Source organism: Hydra viridissima, unplaced genomic scaffold (assembly GCF_058129835.1).
Source record: "Hydra viridissima isolate aposymbiotic clone 2 unplaced genomic scaffold, HvirCarnegie_v1 scaffold_1, whole genome shotgun sequence".
NCBI lineage: Eukaryota > Metazoa > Cnidaria > Hydrozoa > Anthoathecata > Hydridae > Hydra > Hydra viridissima.
In genome coordinates this window covers 19,566,042-19,592,497 of record NW_028324300.1, presented here as the reverse complement: position 1 = coordinate 19,592,497, position 26,456 = coordinate 19,566,042, and the positions used below count along the sequence as shown (strand labels likewise).

Here is a 26,456-nt window from a genome sequence, read left to right as displayed (position 1 = left end):
CTATAGGTATGTAATTAAATATTTTTAAAAATCACAGAGTAATAGTTAATGTTGAAAATACGAAATCTAGAAATTATTCTTATTATATCATGCTGAGCAGCTGTGATTGATACTCATCTTTAAAAAAACAATTATTGAAAAAGGAAAAAAATTAACTTTAAATTTTAGCTAAAAAAAAAGGAAATAACATGAGACCCAAAAATGCCTTTACCCCCAAAAAGACAAACTAATGATAAATTTTTACATTGAAATTACGCAAGTGTGAACACAAAATTAATATATTAGTTTAAAGATGAGCATCAGCGGAATTTGAGATCTTGTTTAAACAAGATTTTTGTAAAATTTATTTTTAGTAAAATTTTAAACTTTTTATTATCAACTTTCATAACACAAGTTAACCTCAAAAAGTTTTTAAACTTTTCAAAATCAAATTCTCACAGGATTAATCCACTGATTTGTGCTTAAAATCATTTTAAAAAGATTCAAACAAAGAAACATGTATTTCAACAAAAACCTTCATGCATAGCTTACAACTTACTAGATTTAGCTTCAGAAGGAGGCTTCATAGAGTTCTCTGTTTCATATATAAATGTTATATCTAAAAATTATATTTATCGCAAATGAATGAAAATACTTATAAATTTTATAAAAAATACTATTAATTTAATAATTTTTTATAATTTTTTAATTTTATAAAAAAAACGCTTAATTCAGTAATTGCCAAAAGGCAAGAATTTAATAAACAACCAAAGTCATACTTTTCCGTGGTTCTATCTTTTTATTCAATCTTTTGTCAGGTGTAATAAAGCACTTGCTAATGCATCTAGTCTCGGAAACTCTTCCTGAACTCGAATTACGAAAAATTTTTCCCAATCGAAACAGAAAAATTTCAATTAAAAGCGTTATCACGTGATGTTTCTTACGAAAATTTCATCGTAAGTTGTAAACATTTTTCTTGATTCAAAGGCAAAACAAACGAAGTTTTATTTTGCTTCATAAATTCAATGTTCGTGTTAATCAAGTAAATATCTCTCGCTTACCATCACCTTGCTTTCATTTGCACTGTAAATGGAATCAAGTTTCTTTTGTTAGTATCCGATCTGCTCACGTGTTTGAATACTTGCTTTGACGATTATGACGACTCTCTAAGTTTTTCGGTTATTGTTTTGACCTGCACAAGTATCAGCATTTACAATTTTGCAAAAAACATGAGTTACTTGCAAAAAAAAAAACAAAAATTGAAATTCTTACCGAAAATCTCCGACTTTCATCTGTTTGACAATTTTATCTGTTAAACACTAGAAAAATTTTTTTGCATTCCCCATAAAAACGACCTTCTCGAGAAATTGAAGATAAGTTTTGCTTGTGAAACCAAGAGCCTTGTTTATAAAACCATATTGAATACAGAGTTCTTGAGGAAAAAGGCACAATAGTAATGATGCAAATTAGAAAATCATGGTGCACATTTTAAATACAGACAATCCTGGAATGTTTTTGACGAAGATGAAACAAGTGCACGTGACTCACTTCGAGAAGTTTGTGTTTCGAAGTTGCATATCTGGAGATGAAACGTACGAAACGCAAAGTAATCAAATGGAACAACAAAAATAATTGTAAGAATTCTTAGACTGAAATTCTTAAACGAAATATAAGTTTCCTATGTGCAATAGTGCATATATAAAATAGAAGTTGCAATGTGCATCATTTACATAAAGCATTTTATTTTAGCTTCTTGCATTAGCAAAATTTTTTGATGCATGTATGCATTGATTTAAAATCAAAAGAACGTTCTCTTATTAAAACCAATCAAAATTTTTTCACTTCCAAACTAAACTGCTCGAGATAACGAGAAGTTAAAGAGAAAAAGAAAAGCAAAAATATTACTGTGGAGAGAGCACTCACTTACACAACTTGTCAACTAATGACAACTTGGGTTTTATATAGAAAGAAATTTTTTTCTATATAAAACCCAAAAGTTGATTTAGTTTTCTTTTTATTATGAGAAAAAGAAAATAAGAATTAGATTGTTGTAATGGAATAAATTCAACTACAAAGTAAACTTACAAAAGAATTTTTTTAATCATCTCTTAAAATATTTTCATGTGCCTTTTTGATCGAGCACCTTCTTCCGATGATTCTCTATTTCTTTTAACATCCTTATCAAATTTTCTTTTTAACTTTCATATAGTTGATGCTTCCCTCTTCTTTACTAAAATGATGAAAGTTAATTTGGAAGAAGTTGTTAAATAACTTCTTCTTGACCCCCGTATTTTAAAATTTATTCAAAAAAATCTTCTTTTTAACTAAAAATCTTCTTTTTTAAAAAAAATCTTCTTTTTAAAAAAATCTTCTTTTTAACTAAAAATCTTCTTTTTAAAAAAATCTTCTTTTTAAAAAAATCTTCTTTTCAAAAAAATCTTCTTTTCAAAAAAATCTTCTTTTTAAAAAAATCTTCTTTTTAAAAAAATCTTCTTTTTAAAAAAATCTTCTTTTCAAAAAAATCTTCTTTTCAAAAAAATCTTCTTTTTAAAAAAATCTTCTTTTTTAAAAAAATCTTCTTTTCAAAAAAATCTTCTTTTTAAAAAAATCTTCTTTTTTAAAAAAATCTTCTTTTCAAAAAAATCTTCTTTTTAAAAAAATCTTCTTTTTTAAAAAAATCTTCTTTTTAAAAAAATCTTCTTTTTAACTAAAAATCTTCTTTTTAAAAAAATCTTCTTTTTAAAAAAATCTTCTTTTTAAAAAAATCTTCTTTTTAAAAAAATCTTCTTTTTAAAAAAATCTTCTTTTTAAAAAAATCTTCTTTTTAAAAAAATCTTCTTTTTAAAAAAATCTTCTTTTTAAAAAAATCTTCTTTTTAACTAAAAATCTTCTTTTTAAAAAAATCTTCTTTTTAAAAAAATCTTCTTTTCAAAAAAATCTTCTTTTTAAAAAAATCTTCTTTTCAAAAAAATCTTCTTTTCAAAAAAATCTTCTTTTCAAAAAAATCTTCTTTTTAAAAAAATCTTCTTTTTAAAAAAATCTTCTTTTTAAAAAAATCTTCTTTTCAAAAAAATCTTCTTTTTAAAAAAATCTTCTTTTTAAAAAAATCTTCTTTTTTAAAAAAATCTTCTTTTTAAAAAAATCTTCTTTTTAAAAAAATCTTCTTTTTAAAAAAATCTTCTTTTTAAAAAAATCTTCTTTTTAAAAAAATCTTCTTTTTAAAAAAATCTTCTTTTTAACTAAAAATCTTCTTTTTAAAAAAATCTTCTTTTTAACTAAAAATCTTCTTTTTAAAAAAATCTTCTTTTTAAAAAAATCTTCTTTTTAAAAAAATCTTCTTTTTAAAAAAATCTTCTTTTTAAAAAAATCTTCTTTTTAAAAAAATCTTCTTTTTAAAAAAATCTTCTTTTTAAAAAAATCTTCTTTTTAACTAAAAATCTTCTTTTTAAAAAAATCTTCTTTTTAAAAAAATCTTCTTTTCAAAAAAATCTTCTTTTTAAAAAAATCTTCTTTTCAAAAAAATCTTCTTTTCAAAAAAATCTTCTTTTCAAAAAAATCTTCTTTTTAAAAAAATCTTCTTTTTAAAAAAATCTTCTTTTTAAAAAAATCTTCAGGACTTTTACAGCAGAATTGCGGGTTGCTATAGCTATAATATATAACTCTCTAGAGTTATATATTATAGCTATAGCAACCCGCAATTCTGCTGTAAAAGTCCTGTAATTTTTTTACGGTAATATTTTCTATAGTTTCGACGATTTCTTTATAAAACCCGAGTTTATTATTAAATAAGATTTTTTAACCTGAAAATAGTTGATAAAACTTTCTTCTAAACAAAAAAACATGAAAGATTATTTAAAATAAACCTTCGTAAGATAAAATCATTAAAATATCAAAAGTGTTTTTACTTGTTGTTTTTCTCTGTTTATCAACTGTCATTCTTTATAGCATTGTATGTTCGGTAAAATGTAATTTTTAAATTACGACAACAAACAGGATTTACGAGCTTGAGACCGGTGATAAAGTAAAAAATGAATTAGTAAATATACATGAAGATATTGATATTGGTATTGCTCCTATTAAGCCCAATAATCTGCAGCTAGGAGGAGACGGCAAAGTAGTTGAAGCAATAGCATTTTATGGAATAGAGAGTAATAACGACTATTTTAGGGTGCAACGAGAAGGAATGGGAACGGAAAAAGTAAGTTATACAAAGATCCCGACAAGAAAGGTATATGTGGGCCACATGTGGCCATAGTGCTTATAAGTGGATTTAAAGCGTGAAACTATATTCTAGATGTTTATCGATATATAAACTGATGATGAGTGTGGCCCACGTGTGAAACACATAATGCGGTCCACATAATTATCCCACTTAATGCGGTATACTCTTTAAATAAACACATGCTAAAATAGATGTGGTTATGATATGGGCCATTCATTATCTTGCCACATCATACCACGCTTTAAACTTTAAAATAAATTACTTCATTCCATTGTGAAAAGCGCAATATTATTTTATTACGTCAGACGCTTATCAATTTAATATATATATTTTTTTGTTAACATGTTTAAGTGGTTTTGTAATGCAAATTTGTGTTTTTTTAGTTTATACGGTATTAACAACTTAAATAAATGTATATATATATATATATATATATATATATATATATATATATATATATATATATATATATATATATATATATATATATATATATATCAGAGCCGTCCTTAGAAAACGCGAGGCCTTGAGAATAACATTTTTGCGAGGCCTTCTTGAAAGTCGTTATTTAAGGCGCTCTTACTGTCTAAAAAGGTAGTGTGTAGATGCAAAACACAAAATTGTTATTTTCTTGTAGGTTTATAAAGGAACTGAGTGTTTTATAAAATAATCTATAATAATAACAATAAAGTTTATTCTTCAATTTATTATAGGCAGGGCCGCCAAGAGCCGACACGCCGCCTGGGACAGCAACTCTGATTGGCCCCCTTATTTAACGAATTATGGCTTCTGTCGGTTAAAACTGAAATTTGGCTTCTAAAAAAAAAAAAAAAAAAAAGATCTTGTCGGTACATTTCGCTTTTTCCATTTCCCCCCCCCCCCCCCACGTCTTTGTCGTTCGGTACAGCCGTGCTTAGGAGACCTTGCTAAGCGCGAGGCCTGGAGCGGCTGCCTCAGGACGGTTCTAATATATATATATATATATATATATATATATATATATATATATATATATATATATATATATATATATATATATATATATATATATATATATATATATATATATATATATATATATATCTATATATATATCTATATATATATCTATATATATATATCTATATATATCTATATCTATATATATATATATCTATATATATATATATCTATATATATATATATCTATATATATATATCTATATATATATATCTATATATCTATATCTATATATCTATATCTATATATCTATATATATATATCTATACACTCTAAAAACAATCCGTTAGAAAAAGTAACGGACTGCGTGTCTCCGTTAACTTAACGAAGTAATTCGTTTCCAAAAACAACAAAATTAACGGAGTAAAGTTAACAAATTACGTAATCTTCGAAATTCCATTAATTCAACGGATTAAATAATAAAATACGTTGAAAAAAAAAAAATTTTTTTTTAAAAAGGTTACCGAAAGAAATTATGAAGTGCTTCCTCTGTAGATTGTATTTTTCTTCATTACATGTCCTTTTTTCTCATTTTCGAAATTTACATGGATTGACTTCGAGAGGTTCAGAAGTCAAATGCACTTTTGATAAATGCAGTAGAGTTTTCGGCGCTACTCCACTTTCTCCCCCCCCCCCCCCTAATTTTATGATTGATTCTGATAGAGAATTTTATGCTGATTAAGAATCGTATAAAAACATGGGTCTCAAAATCAACGGAAAGTGCTCTAATCTGATGTCGAAAGTACAAAAATATACCACAAATCGCTAATATTCGCCATCTTGAATTCACTAACTTTACGGTTGATATTGTTTTTAACCGCAAAACATTGCCAGCCTGGTTTTTACTATAAGGAATTTTTTCTGGTTTAATATAGATAGCGATTCCACGGCTCAACGAAAAACATCTGACGTTTGACAAAAAACACGAAATTTTCTTTTTATTTTCTTTTCTCTTTTTATAACAAGTATTTATTTATGTTTTTTTGAAGAATAGATTCTAAGGATTTGTATACAGAAATTATGTATATATATATCTATATTCCTTCGCATATTTTATGACGTTTTTTATTTTTATTTTCGCGACGTAAGAATCATTGTATATGTTTATTTGAATTATAAAAAAATCGTCTGGAATGGCTAATATAGACGCGTAAGTTCTTTCCAGAGCTATCAGGCAGACGATCGAGTTATAAAGTTATAAAACGTGTCGCTCTTGCGAAATTGCGATTCCTTCTTATGAAATTTAGTTTTGTAACAGAATTTACGATTATTTTTTCGGTTATTTTTTTTTTTTTGTTATTAAAGAAAAAAATTAATTGGAAAGACAAACTTTCATGGAGTAATAAAAAAGGGCTTTCTTAATGTTCTTTGCAAAAAATGTTCTTAATAATTTTGTGTGGCTATGAAAATAGCCGTTTTTTGATTTACACAACCTTAGGCATGAATTATAATGTATGTTACGTTTGATGCACACAGGATGTCAAACAGGATATGCTGTTAAAACTTGATCCCAAAAGTGAAAAAACCGGTGTTCGGAAAATCTCTGCATCCACATAAACTCGGATAAATAATCAGCTACCATTTCGCGATTAGTTGGCCCCATCATTGATTTGAATTTTGCTTTTGCTCGACACCACATAGCTTCCACGTGATTTGTTGTTACACCTGTCTGTGGATCTACAAAGTTGAGGGTGTGGTTAACGGTACCATGTAAATATGCTGGAGCTTGCAAATCATTATATGCTCTCCACATGTCACTCCAGACAATAGAGCCAGGAAGTATCCATTGATGTATGATAGGAATTAATGTTGCAGCATCGCGGTTCTGGACAGGAATCAAAAAGCCTTTCTTCGTTGCAGGTTCATACCCACCAAATATCCACTGCTGCGGGATTATTCTACCAACTTGATATTTTCTTCGACAAAAAACAGATTCATCTATTTCAACAATGCACCCTGGACCGCCTATTGGATCAGGGTTATTGAGGAAATATGAGACGCAAATGTCTCTGCAAAATTGATTCCAATCAACAATGGTGCTGTCGTTTCCGATATTTAACTCTTGCCTTAAATCACTTATTGATAATCCCCGGCTCTTACCTGCACTTCTACTCCAAGCGTAAGTTAAGCCCAATATTTGCCACAATTGTAGGTGAGATTTCTCAAAGAAGCTGCCTTTTCTAATGTTAAAGGTTCTTTTGCAGCGCTTGACTGGACATCTCCAAATAACTTGATCAACTGACCCATTCTTTGTTTGCTGTGTGCAGGGCACGTTACATACACTACAATTCATGCTTTCAGCGAGTAAACCATAAGTTCTGCACCAGTGAATTGTAGCTTCGATATCGTATTTGAATTTTGCTCCTATTTCTGTCAAAAAAAGTGAGTCAAAAACGTCTATTGTTGGTCTTCGAAGAGCCATGATATGTAGATAAATGAAGAAGCAGAAAAACTATTCTGAAGCACTCCTTTTTATATGACAAACATAATGAAAATGAATTCACGGGGGGTTAACTTGAAGTTTTAAAAGAAAGTCAATAGTTTTAAAGAATTATTTTTATAATTAAAAAATTTTTATCTTGTTTTAAAGTGAATTGTAAAATATAATCAATGAAAGAATTTTTCAACTTATTTGACAAAAGTTTTAAAAGACACTCAAGCTAACAAACTAAGAATCCAGTTGAAGCAAATTGACGCGATAAGAGTAAATGCCATTGAATTTCATTACCTGGTAAGAGAAAAAAAATGCGGTCAATACACCTGATTATGAAACTTAACGCACCGGTTCTTTGTTCTTTTATTCGAAATCTTTTATATAAAAAATAAAAACCAGGCTGTTGATACTTTGAAAGGATAACTTTTAAACAAAAAAAAATCACTTTTCAAGATGGCGAATATTAGCGATTTGTGGTATATTTTTGTACTTTCGACATCAGATTAGAGCACTTTCCGTTGATTTTGAGACCCATGTTTTTATACGATTCTTAATCAGCATAAAATTCTCTATCAGAATCAATCATAAAATTAGGGGGGGGAGAAAGTGGAGTAGCGCGTATATATATATATATATATATATATATATATATATATATATATACATATATATATATATATATATGTATGTATATATATATATATATATATATATATATACATACAATTATATATATATATATAAATTTTTTCTTTTATATAAATTGTTTTCTGTAATTTTTTTTTAGATATCACTGATGAAGAAATAACAATTGAAAGCCAAAGGATTAACACAGATGACATTATTGAGGATGTAGAACAAACCACATCCATTAACTTGGAAGTTTCAATTATGAAATTTTTTTCAGAATTATCTGCAAAAGGTAACATTACTTTAAGTAACTCACAAATGATAATGGAAAATATAATTGGAGTTGTAAATGACATATCATTTTTTGGTTCACAATTGCTTAAAGATCTGATAATCCAGTTAAGTTTAACACAGGATAATACAAGTATCAATGAAGCTTTAATAAAAATGCAAAACATTTGTAATATAACAAATAACATTGATACAATTCATAAAAGGGAAAAGTGGTTAGTGGACAATGGTTTTTTTATAAAACCGATAGAAATACCTCTTGGCATGCGATTAGAACAAAGATTTTCAGCTGGTTTAAAATCAATGCAATCTGTAATTGTAGAAGATAAATGTTATTTTGTTCCAATTGATCAGCTTCTTGCAAAGATAATGGAGTCTGCATCCGAAAAAATTATTTTTCCAATGTACCGTCCTAGTTCAATTCCAACAAGAATTAGAGATTTCTTTGACACACGAAGATTTCACAGTCATCCTTTTCTCCAAAAATATCCAAAAACATTTTTACTTCATTTTTTTGTTGATGCATTTGAAGTAACTAATGTGTTAGGAAGTCATACAATTGTTCATAAACTTGAGGCTTTATACATGCAAGTTAGAAATGTTTTGCCAGAGTATCAGTCCAAGACAGACAGCATTTATTTGATTGGAATATGGTATGCTTTAGATGCCAATATTACAAGCTATTCATATGATAACATTTTCAAAAATGTTTTATGTCAGCTCCAAGAATTAGAAAGTGAGCAAGGGGTTCAAGTTATAGTAAATGGAAAGAAAATAACTATTCATGCAATAATTGTCATTTTTTCTGCAGATAATTTAGGAGCACATTCCTTATTTGGTTTTATGGAAAGTTTTCGTGCCACCTATTTTTGTCGTTTTTGTAAATGTACTCAATCTGAATTGCAAGAAACCTATAGGTCAATAGTTTTTGAAAAACGAACAATAGCTGATTACAATCTGTGTGTAGTTGAGTCTCAATCAACTGATTATGATCCTTCCAAAACTGGCATAAAACATGGTTGTTCTTTAAACTGTCTTAACTGGTTTCACTGTATAGAACAAAGTGCTGTAGATTGTATGCATGATTTGTTGGAAGGAGTAGTGCCGTTAGAAATATGTCTTGTGTTACGGACTCTTACAGACAAAAAAATTATTTCCCTTGTAGATATAAATAATGCAATAAATAATTTTAATTACTCCTTGGCAGACAAAAATAGCAAACCACCAGAAATAAATCTTCAGAATTTACGTATTGAAGCTGCTGAATCATGGTGCTTGATACGGAATTTGCCTCTCATGATAGGCAAATATATTCCAGATGAAGAACCCCACTGGAAACTTTTGGTTCTATTATTAGGATGTTTGGATATTATTTTTGCTCCTGAAATAACAGATGGTCTTATTACTCAACTTGAATTTTTAATCGAAGAGCATCATTACTACTTTAAATCAGTTTACCCAGAAAACAGTTTAATCCCAAAGCATCACTTTATGCTGCATTACCCAGAGTGTATGGCTAAGTTTGGGCCATTAAGTAGATATTGGTGTATGCGATTTGAGGCAAAACATCGTTTTGCTAAAGAACTTTCTTCAGTTATACGTAACTTTAAAAACATCTGTTACTCAGTCATGCATCGATACCAATTGAAACTTGCTAATTGCTTATTTAGTAGGTCATTGTATTCAGATAATAAGCAGCTTGGTAAATGTGATAAGGTTATTGTTGGAAATTTGCAGGTAGAAATTGGAAACACCATATGTGAATCATTGAATTTAAATATATTTGATGAGGTTTATGTTGCTCATTCAATTACTTTTGGATCATATGAAATCAAATTAGGTTGCATTTTATGTCATGATGTTGTTGAAAGTTATCCACAATTAGGAGAGTTGCTCTGCATTGTTCATATTAAACCTAAAACTTTTTTGGTGTTGAATCCACTAGAAACAGTTAATTTCAATGAGCATTTTCATGCTTATGTGGTAAAAAGAAATGAAAATTTGTTTAAAAATATTGTTATCAATGCAGATGATTGTAAAGATTATCACCCTTATAACATTACTAACTTAAATGATCAAATGTTTGTCGGCATACGCTATAGAATTTTTTAATTGTTATTGTTAGCAGTTATGATTTTGTCAATAGTTAAATTCATTACTTATTGAGAATAACTTTAAATTTTTGATTACTTACAGAGTTGTACATTTTAACAAATACTCTTTTTCTCATTTTTTAATATTTATTACATGAAGGTGTTGTTTTTTTAAGCAAATACTGCTTTATAATACTTGTTATGTTTATATAAAGTAATTTTGAAAACAATTTATGATTTTTGTTTTGATTTATATCATTGTTGAATGATATGTATAGAATGTCTCTAATTTTGAAAATATGGTCTGTTGATCAATCAAAAAAAAAGTTAATTCTGCTGAAGAAAGATGAAGACTTCGTTACTAAAGGTGAAATAATTATTAGATAAATAGATAGCATTTTATGTTTTGTTTTAAATTTTTTTTACGGACAGTTTGTAAAACTTGTAGTCATTTGCTATTTTAGTTGCCAGTAAATTTGGTTTGTTGTCTGGAAATGATTTAAGATTTGCATTTCAAAGTGATGGAACAGAAATTGATGATTTTGACTATGAAGTTCTGAAACATTTTTCTGATAGTGGCACAAATATTACAGTGCTTGTCAATGATGAGAAATGGGTACCTAATAACTTGGTAAGCAAATTATTTTAAAGTATTCAAAATTTACATGTTTTTAATGATTTAAATCCATTTATATATTTTTAAATTTATTTTTGTATAAAAAAGATATTAATACCACATTACACAGATTGCGTGTACACCTGAAGTTTGCAGTTCTGCAAGTATAAAAGATGATTTTGTTGATGCCAATAAAGCATTTGTGTTTAATGATCAAACCTCGTTGAGCCTTAAGCAGGATGACACATTTTCTTGTTCAAAAACGTTAAAAGCTTACCTAGCACAACATCCGGTGAGTATGTAGCGGAATATATTTTTAAAATTATGAAGTTTCATTAATTGTCTACTATGTCCTATAAATTATAGGTATTGTCAACAGTAATTGTTTAAATTACAGGAAAAAAAAAACTGCATTAGTAGTGCATTTATTATTTTTATTTTACTGCTTTACATTTACTATAATTTATTATGTTTTTCCTAATAAAAAAAATTTCCTTATCTTTGTTAAAAGAATACCTTACAATATATGAGTGAAATAAATAATTTCAATGTCAATTGCAATGCAAGACAACATATTGTTAGAGTGGTTGTGCACAAAATGGTTTGTCTTTATGGAAACTATCCAAACAAATTTCAAAAAAGTAATGTTGCAGTATTGCTAGGCGAAACACTTGGATTGCCAAGCACCCTTTTTTATGATCCTGTAAGTTATCATGGGTATCTTGACAGGGCTCTGGAAAATGCTAGGAGAAAATTGTTACGTGAGTATTTTATAACATTTGTATTATTATAAAAACACTGGCTTCTATTTTTCAATTGTGTTTCTCATTTTAATGTCATCATGAAACATTTAAAGTTGTATTACAAATATTTAAAGGAACTTCTACCCCCACCCAACTTTCATGGAGGAATCAGCTCATAGTAAAGTGGCACTACAAATTATAAATAAAATTGTTCTTAATTCATGCATTTACCTCTTATAATGGTAATAATTAAGAAAGTATTTACGATGTTCATTTAGCTTCAGCTAAAAAGCATTCATGGTCAAAAAAAGGGGAAGCAGATAAAATCAAAATACCTGATTCTACTGTTTTGGGGTCATTTACAGAACAAACAGAAGGAGCCTCGTGCTCAAAACAATTGAAAGAAGGGTGTCCTCGTGACTTGGCAGATTGTATGATTTGTGGAGGTTTATTTTCATTTTAAGTTTATGAACATGTATACTAAATCTTCAATAATAGAATCCAGTGCAGTGGTTTTTCTAGATTGTGATTTAATTTTAATTTCATTTGCAAAATATTATATAATGGTGAAAAATTTTAAATAAACTGTCACTTTTATAAAGGTGTTTCAAACATTGAAGATGTTGAGAAACTAAGATATCTTGCCTTGTCGAGAGTTGAGGAAATAAAACAATGTACGCAATCTACCTTTTGTTTGCGACAGACATGGATTGCAGATGAGAAACCAATCTTGTCTACTATTATAACAAATTATCCCAAATTTGCCTTAATTCCCAAACTGGTAATATTCTGTATTTGCTTTTATATATTTGAAATTTTATGTTTAAACATACTTTTTATTTTTTTATGTGTGACATATCTTTAACAATAACATGAAATGTTTTTTTTACTTGTAACACTTTCAGTGTCTAGTTTTAGAAATAACTTTTGCTTATACTACTATACTATACGATTAGATTTGTATTATATTCGATTATAAACTTTTGGACATCAATTGAATAGAATACACTCTGTCAAATTTTATAACACCTTGCTTTTTTTTTCAAAAACCATTTTGTATTTGATAAGTTTTTTTGAAATAATATTGACTTTTTTAGATTGATATGGAATTTTCAACCAAATATCCTTTATGTAAGCTGAATGTAATGGATACGTTTTTGACTAAAATCGTTCAGCCACTGTTTCAGTATTGTGGACAAATGAAAGTTCTTTATCTGACAAATCTAGTCAAGGCACCTAACCAGAGCAACATTGGTATACTCTTTGTATTTCAAATTTTATCATAAAAATTTTTTTAAGCATACCGTTGAAAATGGTATGCTTTAAAAAAACTTTTATGAAAAAATAATTATTTATTACCTAGATTGGAGAGTGTACAATGCATGCAAAATGTTATGCTATTTACTGCGACAAGGAGGAAAGCAAAGGAAATCTGCTCCTGAGATAATGGAACACATCATGATATGCAATGTAAGTATCATCTCTATAAAAGAAATTTTTGCCTAAAAAATTTTTATGCAATGTAATTAAGAAGAACAACCACCAGATACCTGATTTTTTGAGAGAAGAGAAACGGCAGTGAGGTGTTAAATCCTCAACAATAAATTTTATTGTTGAGGATTAAAAATAGTATTTTATTATTTAGGTAGGTGATGCAATCTCATATTTTGCAGAAAATCTTGATAACCCATATCCTGTACTGTTAATACAAGGACAAGAAGGCGAAAAAATTTTATCAATAAAAATTGCATACGAAAAAAAAATAATCAATGCGGGCCAATCTATAATGGAAGGTATAGATCGAATGCTCAAACTTTACTGGTGTTTTAACATTCAATACAATCCGATTTCCAATTATTTTTGGCAGTTTATTCAAGCTTATTATGATCTTGACTATGGAAAAAAGCCTAAATGTGTTATTGAACTGCTTGCTAATTTAATAAAATATACCACATAGTCATGTGGCTAATTTTTTTTTAACACATCCCATGACCTATAATATTTAGGTGTCTTGAAAAACAATATTTTTTGAAAATGTTTTTTAGAGTGTAAATTTGTTTGTATTTTATAGCTTTACTCTAACTATCTTGATTTTCCAGATATTTGAGATTTAATATTATTTTTATTCTTGTCCATATGGCTATAGGAAAAAGGTCTTACAAAATCATCAATAATTTTAATAAATTTTTAGATGACAAAACATTTATATATTTTAAAAACTTTTACACTTCATTTTTAACCTGGAAAATAACTTGTTATCACTGTTAACTAAGTCAATCAATGACTAACAAATTAATGGCCATAATAATAGTTATAGTTTTATAAGTGTGTGATGACACGCAGCTCGTTTTATTGAGAAAGATATTCTTTTGATAAATTATTTTTAAAATCTTGTTTGTTAGAGTTTTATCTGTCAGCATATTTAAGTTAATTGCATAAAAAATAATAAAGTTTTGAATTGTTTTTTCTATAATCATATAACAATAAAAAAATAAATAGATGTGTTTTTTATATTTGTATTATAATTTTATATGTTTTTAGCTTTAATATGTAGTTTAAGCAAGTTAAGGACTTACATGGACATCAACTTACAATGGTTTAATCATGTTCAAGTATTACAGTTATTTGTTCCTTGTTATTATACTTTTTTTTTTAAATAAATTTGTCAGTTACATCAGATAAATATTTTAAAAAATGAGTTGTTAACAATATTTTTTGTTTACAGGATCTTTAAATCACATTTACATCGTAGATAAAAGGTTTGTTGCAATAAGTTTAATTTGCTAGCTTTTTTGTAGTCACACAGTTTTAGTATAAACTAAATGGTCATTTACACAATTTTATTTATATGGCTTGTTTATATTCTTATAATTTGCTATTTTAGACACATGGCATGCAATATCACGCTGTAAGTTTAAATTAGTTGTAAAATTAAAAATTAGATTGTAATTTGCATTTCTTTTGATGGGGATATTTATTTAGGTTAGGTACAACTAAGTTTATGTATGTCTTGTTTATATTTGTTTAGAATTTGCTACTTAGACACGAGGGATGTGGTATCAAATTGAACTTCTGATATTGTTATTTGCAACTCTTTTGGTGAGCTTATTTATTTTTGTTTTAATTTATCGTTATTTAAGTTTAAGACCTTTTTTTTATTTTGTTCCTGACAGGTTTTGAAGTATGTGGAAATTATAGAACCTTTTAGTTATCAGATAAGATTATCTTTTGTTACACATTTTTGTTAAAGATATTATTTAGTTGTTGCATTGAACTTTATCTTTAGAAAATGGTATCAGAAATTTATAAAATAAAAAAATTTCTATTATCAATTTAAAAATAAAGAATTAGCAATGAATATATTTCTTAAAGGTAATTAGTAAAATTTTATTTTCATTTCATACTATTTATATCATTTAGGTTCCATATTTTCTTTATTGTATTTTATGTTATATTTACCTTTAGGAATTGACAACACGTTGCTGGAATTGAAGCGTGAAACATGGAAATATATTTAAAAATATATTTTTAAAAAAACTATTTTGATTGTAATTAAAAGTTTGTGTACTGAATTACATTATTATAAATATTTGGTTAGTTTTCAATGTCCAGTTAAAGAGTTTTTGAAGCTTGCTAACAAATTGAGCACTATATTTCTCCCAACCATGTTAGTTTGTATAATTAGTACTGCTTGTATCAGATAGTAATTATTACATTTATAATGGTAAGAACCAATGTGTATTAAGAATATTTTTATGAAATAATCCATGTATTAAAAAATGTAAGGATTATTTTATTATCAAATTTCAATATTATGTAGCTTAATTCATCTTTAATTATAATGGAATGATTTAAACTGATTATTCCCTACAATAACGTATGCACTAACGTAAAAACTCCTTTATTTAAAAGGATTGTTTTGTCGGAAAAATATCAACGGACTTCAATCCGTTAAAACTTTAATCCGTTAACCTAACGGAAAAGCCGTTGGTGCAATAGCGACGGATTGATCTGTTACCCAATTCGTTGTATTCAACGGATTTTTTTTTAGAGTGTAGTTGTAAGCAAATTATTTTGAAATGATTGAACTTTGACTTTTGAGAACACACAGTTGTTCTGAATCTTTTGATCACTGTAAACTGTTCAAATGATATTGTTTTCATTATTCAAAAACATTTTGAAGGGTATTTTTTTCCGAATTTTATGCCTAATTTCTTTTGTTTTTTCTTATTTAATTCAGATTTCTCATACGCTTAAAAAATGCGTTACTTTGCATCATCAGTTTTAGTAATTTTAACACTTCAATTTACTTTTAAAAATTATTATTCTCTATTTCAGGACAACTAAGAATAATGCATGAAATATTTGACTTTTATCACATCAGATTTTGTAAAATTAAAAATTAATACTAAAATGTAAACAACTAAACTTATTTAAAGTTTTACATATTTTAAAATAATTTTAAGTTAACTTCGATTGCAAACTTATAAAAAAAACTATATATTTTATTGTTTTCTAGAAAAACTTTTAGTGCATATTTCATCAGCTTTTATGTTGTTTAGGTTCACTTTAATGCAAACAATTTTAAAAACTATTTGTGCTTTGGTGAGTTGACTTTTATGCATATTAATTCAAATAACAGATATATTTAATCTGTATAAATACTCACCCAATAATAAAATCCAATAATGCTACAGTGTTTTGAAAATCACATAAACTTTAGGGATGCGCATAATACTCAGGTGTATATATGTATATTTATACATATATATTTATATGTATGTATAGATATATACGCACACACACACCATTGCATTTTTCTGACTCTTCGGCGAATTTTGAAAGAGGTTCTGCACCTCTTTCTGTAGAAAAGTCAACTGCTCCAAAACCAAAGTTCTGGGGACCTCCATTTGCACTTGGAGTAGTTTTAAAACTTATTGAACATGGCAACTTCATAGCAACTCATGAACTTCATTTCAAGCTTAATGATGACCGACAAAATCTATTTTGTAAATAAACGATTATGTAAATAAGCGATTCTGCAAATAAACAAAAACGCAGATTTGCGGGATCAGAATGTCCCAAAAATATTCATTTTAAAGCGAATGTTTTTCTTCATTCAATTCAATACCTATTTAAAAAACAAGTTGTAGTTTCTTTTGATGCATCCTGCATAAAATACCGCTGGGGCGCTGCGAGATCAAAAAAATATAATAATGCATAGAACTTTAATTTTCTGTCAAATCCTAAACCAAAGTTTATTATAACTGAGGTCTATGGCACTGTAAATGGTTATTCTGGTGCATCAAATTTTAATTTTATCGTGATTTTAACATTATCATACGTAATTTTATAGTAATTTTCATATTATTGTTGTGTATTAATCTCATTTTAATATTAATAAAGAAATAATAATATTGTTTTTTTTATATTGTGCAAATACATTCTTAGTTCGACTCTCGTTTCCAGAAAGCAAAATGCAATTCGGGCTGCCTATTTCTTAACCACGATACTTCAAAAACCTGCATTTAAATATTTCAATTTAGTTTATTGTTATGAATGAATATTTTATAGAAATTACATTTTTGTCCCATGGTTGCAATTATTTTGATCATTTGTTAATATTAATTTTGCAGAATTTTATGTTTTTTTAGATGATCTCTTCGTTATCCTTGCTGCAATATTATTACCTGTTGCTTTAAATTTTCTTGTTATTTTTGCCACATCGAGGTTGTGGTAAGAGTCCGGCAATTTAATGTTGTTTTTCTGTACAGCTAAATTGGTGTTTTTAAATACAGCTAAACTGTCGTCTCGATATAATCCAAAATCAGCCTGGTTGTAATGTAGCGATAGTTGGAAAGGAGGAAAATACCAACAAGTTCACAAACCTCAGCCCAGTCGAAAGCGCCCATGGTAACATCAAAAAAACCGCTTTTCTTTTTTAACCAAACTTGTTCATTATTGAAGAGCAAAGATTATCTTGCGCATTTAATAATCACTAATGACGTCGTTTAGAAGTTTTTCATTAATTTATGTCAAAATAAGAAACTTATAAAGGTGTTTTTCAGTAATACTCTTAAACCAATCAGTAGCATTGTGAGTGCATATCCATTGGTTGAGAGCAAGTATATGTTTGATATCAGAGTCTATTTTTGAAAGTATACTTTTACTGATTCTTCCAATTTCATTTTTTGAAGAATTTAGAAATCGGACTGTTGGGTTGTTTATAAAGTTCTCGCGTGATCTAAGAACGATATATGATCTAAAACCGGCATTCTACATCTACTTCTTAACATTGCATGTAACCATCTATGTTCTTCTGAACGTGCATTGGTCTTTTTTTTTTAAGTTTTGTTTTGTTTAAGTTTTAATTTTTCTAAATCTTGTTTTGGGGCTTTCTCATCAAAGCTGCATTTTTTTAGTTCGTAATTTTAAAACTGCATCGATATCAATTTTGAATTTAAAATTTTATCAAATAAAACGCCCCCCGTAGGTTTCTTTTGAAGCTGTTGTTGTTGCTGTTTTCTTGGCGGTAGTTTTAAGTCTGCTATGCGGACCTTAGGTGTAGACAAAAGCTAGTGCATTTTAAAACTAGACATGAACAAGAGCTGTGCTATTTTTTTTTTTTTACTTCTACTGTTGTCATTATATTTATAACACTAAAATGAACGAAAGAGGAAGAATATACATTAAGAAGTATAAGATAATCCAGTTCGTGACTACCAAGAAGCTATCGGAAAGACCTGATTTTGACGTTGGAGACATAAAAATTCTTTTTGACAGAAGTCATTTTTTAATGATTGCAGTGTTATAAGAATTTATTTTTTATGATTTGGAAATGTTTTTTAAATCTCAAAAGGACTGTCAGAAAGCCTTTTCTAACAAGAGGGTCAAAAAATTGATTTTCACCAATTTAAATTGGAACTCTGCCCTTTTGATTGTTTGTTCATTTGATTATTTGTTTTTTTGTTCTTTAAACTCCTTTTTACACTCTTTGTAGTATTGAAGTTCCCATTTTGACTAATTTAATGGTTTGAAAAAGTTTTGCGAAACTCAAAAGTAGCGCCGTTCAAATGTCTTACTGGCTGGAGAGTCACTTTTTCTAGTATTAGGATTCTCATCCCAACTAGAAATCAAAGTATTTTTGGTTGTTGTATTTGTGAAATATCTTGCACAAAATGTACGACTCCTTGCCAGAAAGCTGACAAACTGAAGAACTAAAAAAAATTAAAACTTCATTTCACTTAATGCTCTCTCCTGGTTTAGTTACTTTGTAAAATTTCGGAAGAAAATGTTGTTAAAACATAAATTCAAAAAGGTTCTTTTTGCATGAAGGAAATTTTTCATGTTAAAAACTAGCAGTTCAAAAACTGCATGAAGAAATATTAAATAGGTTAACGTTGCTGAAAATCATTGGAGGAGGTTGCAATTCCATTAGAAAAATCCGCTTGAACAAAAGTTCTTTTCTTAAAAAATGATTTAATCAAAAATTATGCTCATAAAAGAAATTCAAAACCAAAGAGCGATAAGATTATTCAAAAAAAAAATTATTTAATACTTAGTCATCTGACCTTTTTTTTAAGTACCATTTCAATACGTTATGCAATTCTTTCAGAGAGTTTTTATTATTGTAGAGACATGTAGTTGATCAAAACTCTTTTAATTTCCGTCTTTAGTAGCAAACAGGGCAGAGGAACACTATACTTTTGTTTAAGAGGAACGCTATGTATATGTTTGACAGTTCTTTGGGTGTATTTGGGATTGAGTCTGTTAAAACCATGGGAGGGGGGGGCACTCTCATTTGGCCTCTTGATATCAGTGAAAAATTGCTTTCATCCGACCACGTGACGTATACCATTGTTCTAGTGTCCAATGCTAATGATTATTTAAAAACACTAGTTTTTTACCTTTTCGTACGCTCCATTTTTATTTAGATGGGAAATTTTTCTTAACGCTTAGCAATTATTTGGGCTTTTTCCACGTCCGTTTACTCTTCACCTCCCATTGTAAATTTTTTATTTTCTTAATTCTCATTACGCATTAAACTATTTAATATTACGTTTACCCCCAATAAAAAAGTGATTCATTTACATTTTTGGAAATGTATTCTGATAATAAAGCAAAAAAATGTCTCTGAAGATGTGTTGAAAGGTCTTAGTAGATGTTCCTAAGCGCCGTTAACACATACAATGTTTTATATACTGCTATTATATATAAGTTTACAATAAATTATTTCATGCATTAACTTTACCTATTTATTTACTTATTACCTACTGTTAGAAACGTTTAAACTTTTGTTTGCATAAAAACTGCAGCAAACTAAAATTCATTTTGGAATGAACAATTTCATTTCTGAAACTTGAAAAAATTTAGAATATGTACAACAATGTAATCCAGATCTCTTTTGGCCATCACTTCACGCAAATCACATGGTTTGGTGCCGAGACATAATTTGGTTGGAAGTATAAATAATGACTTCATAAAAAAAAAGATTTTATTATAATTAAAAACCATTTAATTTTTATTTATTTTTGGTTCAAAACATGAAATTTTTTTTGATCTTTTGCGAAGTAAAAGCTAAATTAGTAATCAAATGTAAATACAACTCAGTATTTATATCGAGCCTCTTAACTCTGCTGGGTGGCGCACAGTGGAAAATTGTAGAGCAACAGCATATCATAAATGTTTTTTACTAATGTCGCTACTATCATTATATTTCAATTTTATTTAATAGTTTAATAGTCAATCATTACTATAATGAAGGAATTTCACATAATTTTATGTAAAAAAAAAGTTTTGAAACCCAACTGTTTATTACTTTTGTGGATGTTCAATTCAAACCTGTTCGCTTCATCACTTTAAAAGTTGATTTTATATAAAACTTTCTAGGAATAAATATAAAGTATTATACATTTTTGAAAAGCTCATCTTATGGAGATTTTAAGAAAATTATACTTTTTTACTTAAATGGTTCAGTTTAGAAGTAATTATTTGAACAATAAAATAAATGAAAAAAAATAATATTCTTCAAGTTCACTGAGACTTTTGGCAATTACCCACGCTTCCCCACGCTTTACATTTGATAAAATATTGTAGCCTAGGTGTTTATTTAAAACATGTAAAAGAATGAGTTGCAGAAACTTGGGGTTTCCGAAGTTATCGAGAAAAAAGTGATAAAAGTAAAAAAAAACAGAAAACCGCTTTTTATCGCGGTTTCAAATTTTGTTCATTTATAACAATAGCTTGGTATATGTTTCTTAATTTATTATCAATTTTTTATTGATACCATGGCATTCTTGTATTTTTGCACTCATTTTGTGGTGTATGCACACTGCCAATATATAAAGAGTTGAAACATTTATATTAGTATAACATATTCACAGTGGAAATTAAACCGACACGTTTGACTATTGAATATTACGTACATTACTTTTGTGACTTGTTAAAATGACAACTTTTAAGTGTTTGAAACGTAAATTATTGCTTTCCTATATTGATGGAGGAAAGACAGTTGAGGCACTGTCAACAATTTTAAAAGAAAATTATCAACTTTCTGAGGACAACTTGTGTTTCATCATTAGTGATATTCAAAGACACATTATTCCGTCGTTTAATAAACGATGGATACAGGCGTCACGGAAAAAGGAAGCTTTTTTTTATCAAAGAACAGTGATTGGATTCTGAATTTTGTGTATCTTTACCTAACTCATAAGAGGCATTACCGACTCCACGCCATCTACTTCTTTTGAAAAACGCGGAAGACCGTGCGTGTCTTATGTAGATTCGTCAGAATCCAGCAAAAAAAGAAAAAATTCCTTGGTACCTAAGAAATATGGATTCGAGCACATCTTTAATACATATCTTAAATAGAAATTACGAACACACATGCGAAAGTTCTGAAACTGCAAGATTTATTGGATCAAACTATAGCTAGAATTTTGACCATAGATTCCGTGTACAGTATTGAACTCAAACATCTACTTATATAGTAAATGGGGCTGTGATGGTTCCTCTGGCCAAAGCCAATACAAGCAGAAACTTCCAGAGGAACCTGAACTTGATTCTGATGCAAATTTGTTTATTGGTTCTTCGGTGCCTATCAAACTAATTGATAAAGTAACTGGCGCAGCTGTTTGGCAAAATCTGGCACCTTCATCTGTTCGTTTTTGTCAACCTATATGCATAGAATTTTGCAAAGAGACTCCCGAGAAAACTAAAGCCATTGTAGATGAAATAATGAGCCAAATAAACTCTTTACGGCCGTCTATAATTAATAAAAATGGTAAAAGTGTACAAGTAAAACATGAACTTTTTCTAACAATGATCGATGGAAAAGTTGCTCAGGCATTAACGGATACTCCTTCTGGGTCTACATGTACAATGTGTGGAGCTACTCCACGGCAAATGAAAGATTTGACCAAAGTGGCTTGTAGACCTGAAAATTTAAAATTCGTATCAATACGGATTGTCTACATTACATGCCTGGATTCGTTGTATGGAAATGATACAACATATTTCTTACAACCTTTCTTTCCAAACATGGGCAGCCACAAGTGAAAAAAAAACAAACGGCTAAAGCAAGAGAAAAAGATCTTGGTGTAGGAACGTTTTCGTGAGGAGCTAAAAGTTTTGGTAGTTATGCTGTAGAAACTGCCCGAATCAATGTGACCCATTATGGATGGTACTATATGCCATCTTCAGTACACAAAATCTTACTTCACGGAGAAAATATCATAAAGCATTTCGCAGTACTTCTTATCGGTCAGAAAATGTTCTCGATCAGATACAAATGAGGATGTATTTCATACTCTTCTGTACACTTCCAATCCGTACATCACCAGCATTAGAAAACCGTATAACAAAAATGTGCAAGAACTTGATGAAGATACTCTGCAGCTTTTGAAAGTCAACGAACTGATTTCAGGAACTGAAAGTCCTTATGCAGTTATGATATGGTACCTTTAATATACCTATACATTACTTCATAAAAACAACTATTTAATAATTTTTATTAAGAAACTGTTTTAAATATTTCTATAATTAGTAGGCAAGCATTTTATGTATTTTTCGTCGTTTCTAATAATTTTAAGGTATTTTCATACATTTATAAAGTATTATGTTAAAGCGTAAATTAACAAACTGCCAATTTTGAAGTTTTTGAAGTTTATTTATTTATTTTTAATATTGTATTACAAAAAATTCTTACTAAAAGTATTTCATTAGAAGCGTCATATACTACTTTACATTTGTGCAAAATTTCAAATCTCTTTTTTTAGTAACAAAAAAGTTTTTTGGTTCGAAACCTTTATTTTCCACTGTGTGACGCTTTAAAAAAAGGCTTTTTTGTAACGATTTGAATAATATAACGATTTGAATAAATACTTGAGTAATTAACGTAGTACCTTTAACATTCAAACTTCATTTGTAAAAAGTAAGATCAGGATTATTAGTAGAAAAAAAAAATCAATGAAAATTAACAAATTTCTTTTCGTTTTCAAAATTTTGTCTTCATTATTTTTTCAGTTTTTGATTGAATCTTTTGCGTATTTTTTTCGGTTTCTACCATCAGGTAAAAACTCAAAACGTTTTTGAATCAATTTAAAAAAATGGCTGATGAGCTTTTGTCACATGAAAAACTATTTTTAATGAAGGAATCCAATAAAAGAGTGACTTCATAAATACAATTCTTTTCATGTCAAACCATACGGCGAACATTTCAGTTAAAGTTTGCAATATCAAGTTCATATGAAAAATAAAGTTTTTTTCCTTCGTCAAATATAAACATATAACAAGTAAACATTTTCCAACAATTTAACAAAATAAAATAAAACTGGCACTGAAAACAAAAACTCACAAAATAGAAAATATTATAAATTAAAACGAGGCTAACAAAGTGAACTGACAAAACGATCCGCATTTTTTTCTTGAAAAAAATGTAACGTAAAAAAAATTAAAAAAAGTAAACCCGTAAACAATAATTTCTGTGAAAAATCTATTATTTTAAAAAAATGAGTTAAAAAAAAAATTTTTAATGTAAATGATAAAAGTGTAAATATAAAGTCATTTTTAGCAAAATTGAGATGAGTTTGAAATGAGTTTTTTAGCTTTTAACACAAAGCTCTTATTTCAACTTTAAAATCTTTAACTTTTTTTTAAAAGTTAATAAAAATTTTATTGTTCTTTTGGAGAAGAAAATTTTTATTAACTTTTAACTACTTTTGATGGAGTTTTTTGGAAATTATTTTTAATTTGATTGAAATAACTTACAAATACAACTCTTTTAGGTAAATAAAATAACCTCAGCCTAAGTCCACCATTTATTCAATCGTCGTTTTCAAAAATTATTTATAACTTTAAATAAATTTCTCAGAACTTCTTCACACACGTTTTTCAAAACTTTAAAACTTTGATCATTTAATGAATTTGTAAAAATTGTAAATCAAGATTTTGGCTAATGTTCTTCAATTCTCCATTGGAGAAAAGTAATTTGCGTCATTTAGACCTTTAACATACGCAGATTTTCTTGACTTTGTCTGGTAGCATTAGTGAAACGTAGCCCCCTCCTTTTAAAAAGTGTTGTGTGGGCCATGAGCAGGGGCGATTCTAGGAAAAATACGAGGGGGGGTGAAATATGTTAAAAATACCGACTCAAAAATCCTATCCTAAAAATAGATATCGCCACTGTAAAAGGTAATTATATCGCGACTATCGTATATAAGCAGATTTTAAAAATACTCAAAAAACTTGTTGTTTTTAAATTCTATAAAAATCATGTTGAAAAATAATCCATGAAATTTACCGACTATAACTTTTTTTCAAAAAAATACCGACTTTAAGTTTGATTTTACAATTGCTAGGGGGGTGTAACACCCCCCCACACACCCCCGTAAAATCGCCCCTGGCCATGAGTATTATTTCCTCGGCTCAAAAAGAAAAATGGCGCATCAAAAAATATTTTCGTTTTACTTATAAAACAAAATACAGAGTGTATATACGCTATGTATATTGAAAAATATCAAAACATTTTTCTCTGCAACTCTCTTCTTGCTTCTCTAAAATTAAGATGATTTCGTTCATTTTTTTGTAGTGGTGAAAATTTCATGCTGGAAATCTGGCATTAGTTTGTACTCTTATACTAAAGAAACCTCGAAATATTTCTTTAGTATAAAAGCAGAGTTTTATAATAAAGTTACCTCAAAGGAAGAAATTCTCATAATGCTTTTTTATTTGTAATTGATGTCTGGTAAATTAACTTTCTAACCTTTAAAGTGCTAAATTTTTAAGCTGTTTAGCTTTTTTTAAAAAAAGTTCATAAAAAAAAAAAGAAATTCATGATAAAAATTTTCCCGTATGTATGTGTTACAATAACAGAGGTTGTCAAAGTTTTTAGTGTCGAGGACTTGACAAGATTGAATTTTAAAAAAAGTGGGAACTTTGATTTTGTTTAAAAATTGATGAGTTTTGATTTATTGATCTCAGCTTTTAAAATGGTTTTCAAATGAGCATGATTAAAACCAACTCTTTGATTTTTTTTTTTAACCTGCAATCTTTTCATGATTAAACAACAACAGGGGAAAATCTGTGTACATCATGGTCTTTGGAGCGCACACTCCTATAATATTGTAACCGTGGTTAAATTTGCATGCAAATTTAAATTACAATTACAATCAAAGCACTCCAACTTTGCATAATAAATCTAGACAAGTTCTTCATTATTCCTTTTCTTTTTTCAGTAGATGTAAAATGACCTTAAACAATAGAAGTGTAAATATCTAAAGTCATTTTTTGTGGAAGTTGTGATGAGCAGTTTTTTGAGTTTTTAACACAAAACTCTTCAATTTTAAAATCTTAAAGTTGTTTTTAATAAAAATTTAGTTGTTCTTTTGGAGAATAAAATTTCTTAAATAAAATGAATCTACTTTCGATTGAGTTTTTGGAAGTAAGTATTTGTAAGTTGTTTGAAAAAACTTACAAATACATAACAACTCTTTCAGGTAAATAAAATAACCTCATTCTAAATCCACCAATCAACCGTCGTTTTCAAAGTTTATTTACAAATTTAAATAAATTTTTTGAAACTTTTTCACTAAACTTTTTTTTTAAAACTTAAAAACTTTGATAATCTTATGAATTTGGTTGATGGTGTGGGGATTGCTTTGTAATAGAGTATTTGGTTACAATGACTAATGATTGTTTTTTAAAGGGTTAAGATTGTATTTACCGTCCTTAATATATACAATATATCTCAATAAACACTCTATTAGTTTGCAATGATTAAAACGCTTTTATTTATTACGTTTATAAAATAAAAGTATTACTCTTTTACTCTACTTGTAGTATTTAATACCTTTTTTTACCAATTACTCCTCTTTGATTATTCTTCTTCTTTTAACAAGTCTCTTCTTCTTTATTTGAAACGGCAAAACTTCCGTATACTTTAATCAATAT

The 26,456-nt window shown here is 28.0% G+C and overlaps 2 protein-coding genes across 9 annotated transcripts in view; one reads left to right on the top strand and one right to left on the bottom strand.

Annotated features, from left to right (window-relative positions):
* The window catches only part of LOC149893772 (LIM zinc-binding domain-containing Nebulette-like), a 320,034-nt gene that overhangs the window by 207,945 nt on the left and 85,633 nt on the right, over positions 1–26,456 (bottom strand). The gene's annotated exons all lie outside the window — the stretch shown is intronic.
* On the top strand, positions 7,609–15,597 carry LOC149893777 (uncharacterized). Of its 8 annotated transcripts, XR_016449075.1 has the most exons (16): positions 7,634–8,111; positions 8,423–11,016; positions 11,114–11,280; positions 11,396–11,557; positions 11,777–12,026; positions 12,287–12,454; positions 12,611–12,789; positions 13,106–13,262; positions 13,372–13,478; positions 13,654–13,801; positions 14,550–14,620; positions 14,734–14,767; positions 14,893–14,916; positions 15,037–15,107; positions 15,295–15,380; positions 15,474–15,597. XR_016449075.1 is itself a non-coding variant. In XM_090076379.1 (14 exons), exons 2-13 carry the CDS (start codon positions 10,920–10,922, stop codon positions 15,082–15,084), a joined length of 1,578 nt encoding a protein of 525 aa, XP_089932505.1. In that variant the 5' UTR covers positions 7,630–8,111; positions 8,423–10,919; the 3' UTR covers positions 15,085–15,107; positions 15,474–15,597. The 8 variants fall into 8 exon arrangements, 4 of the variants coding, with proteins under 4 accessions (XP_089932503.1, XP_089932505.1, XP_089932506.1 ...); XR_016449074.1 differs by lacking the exon at positions 14,734–14,767 and having other exon boundaries at positions 7,630–8,111; XR_016449077.1 differs by lacking the exon at positions 13,654–13,801 and having other exon boundaries at positions 7,633–8,111.

Coding starts and splice junctions, on each gene's coding strand:
- LOC149893777 (XM_090076377.1), top strand. CDS start 8,527: ATGAAATTTTTTTCAGAATTATCTGCAAAAGGTAACATTACTTTAAGT.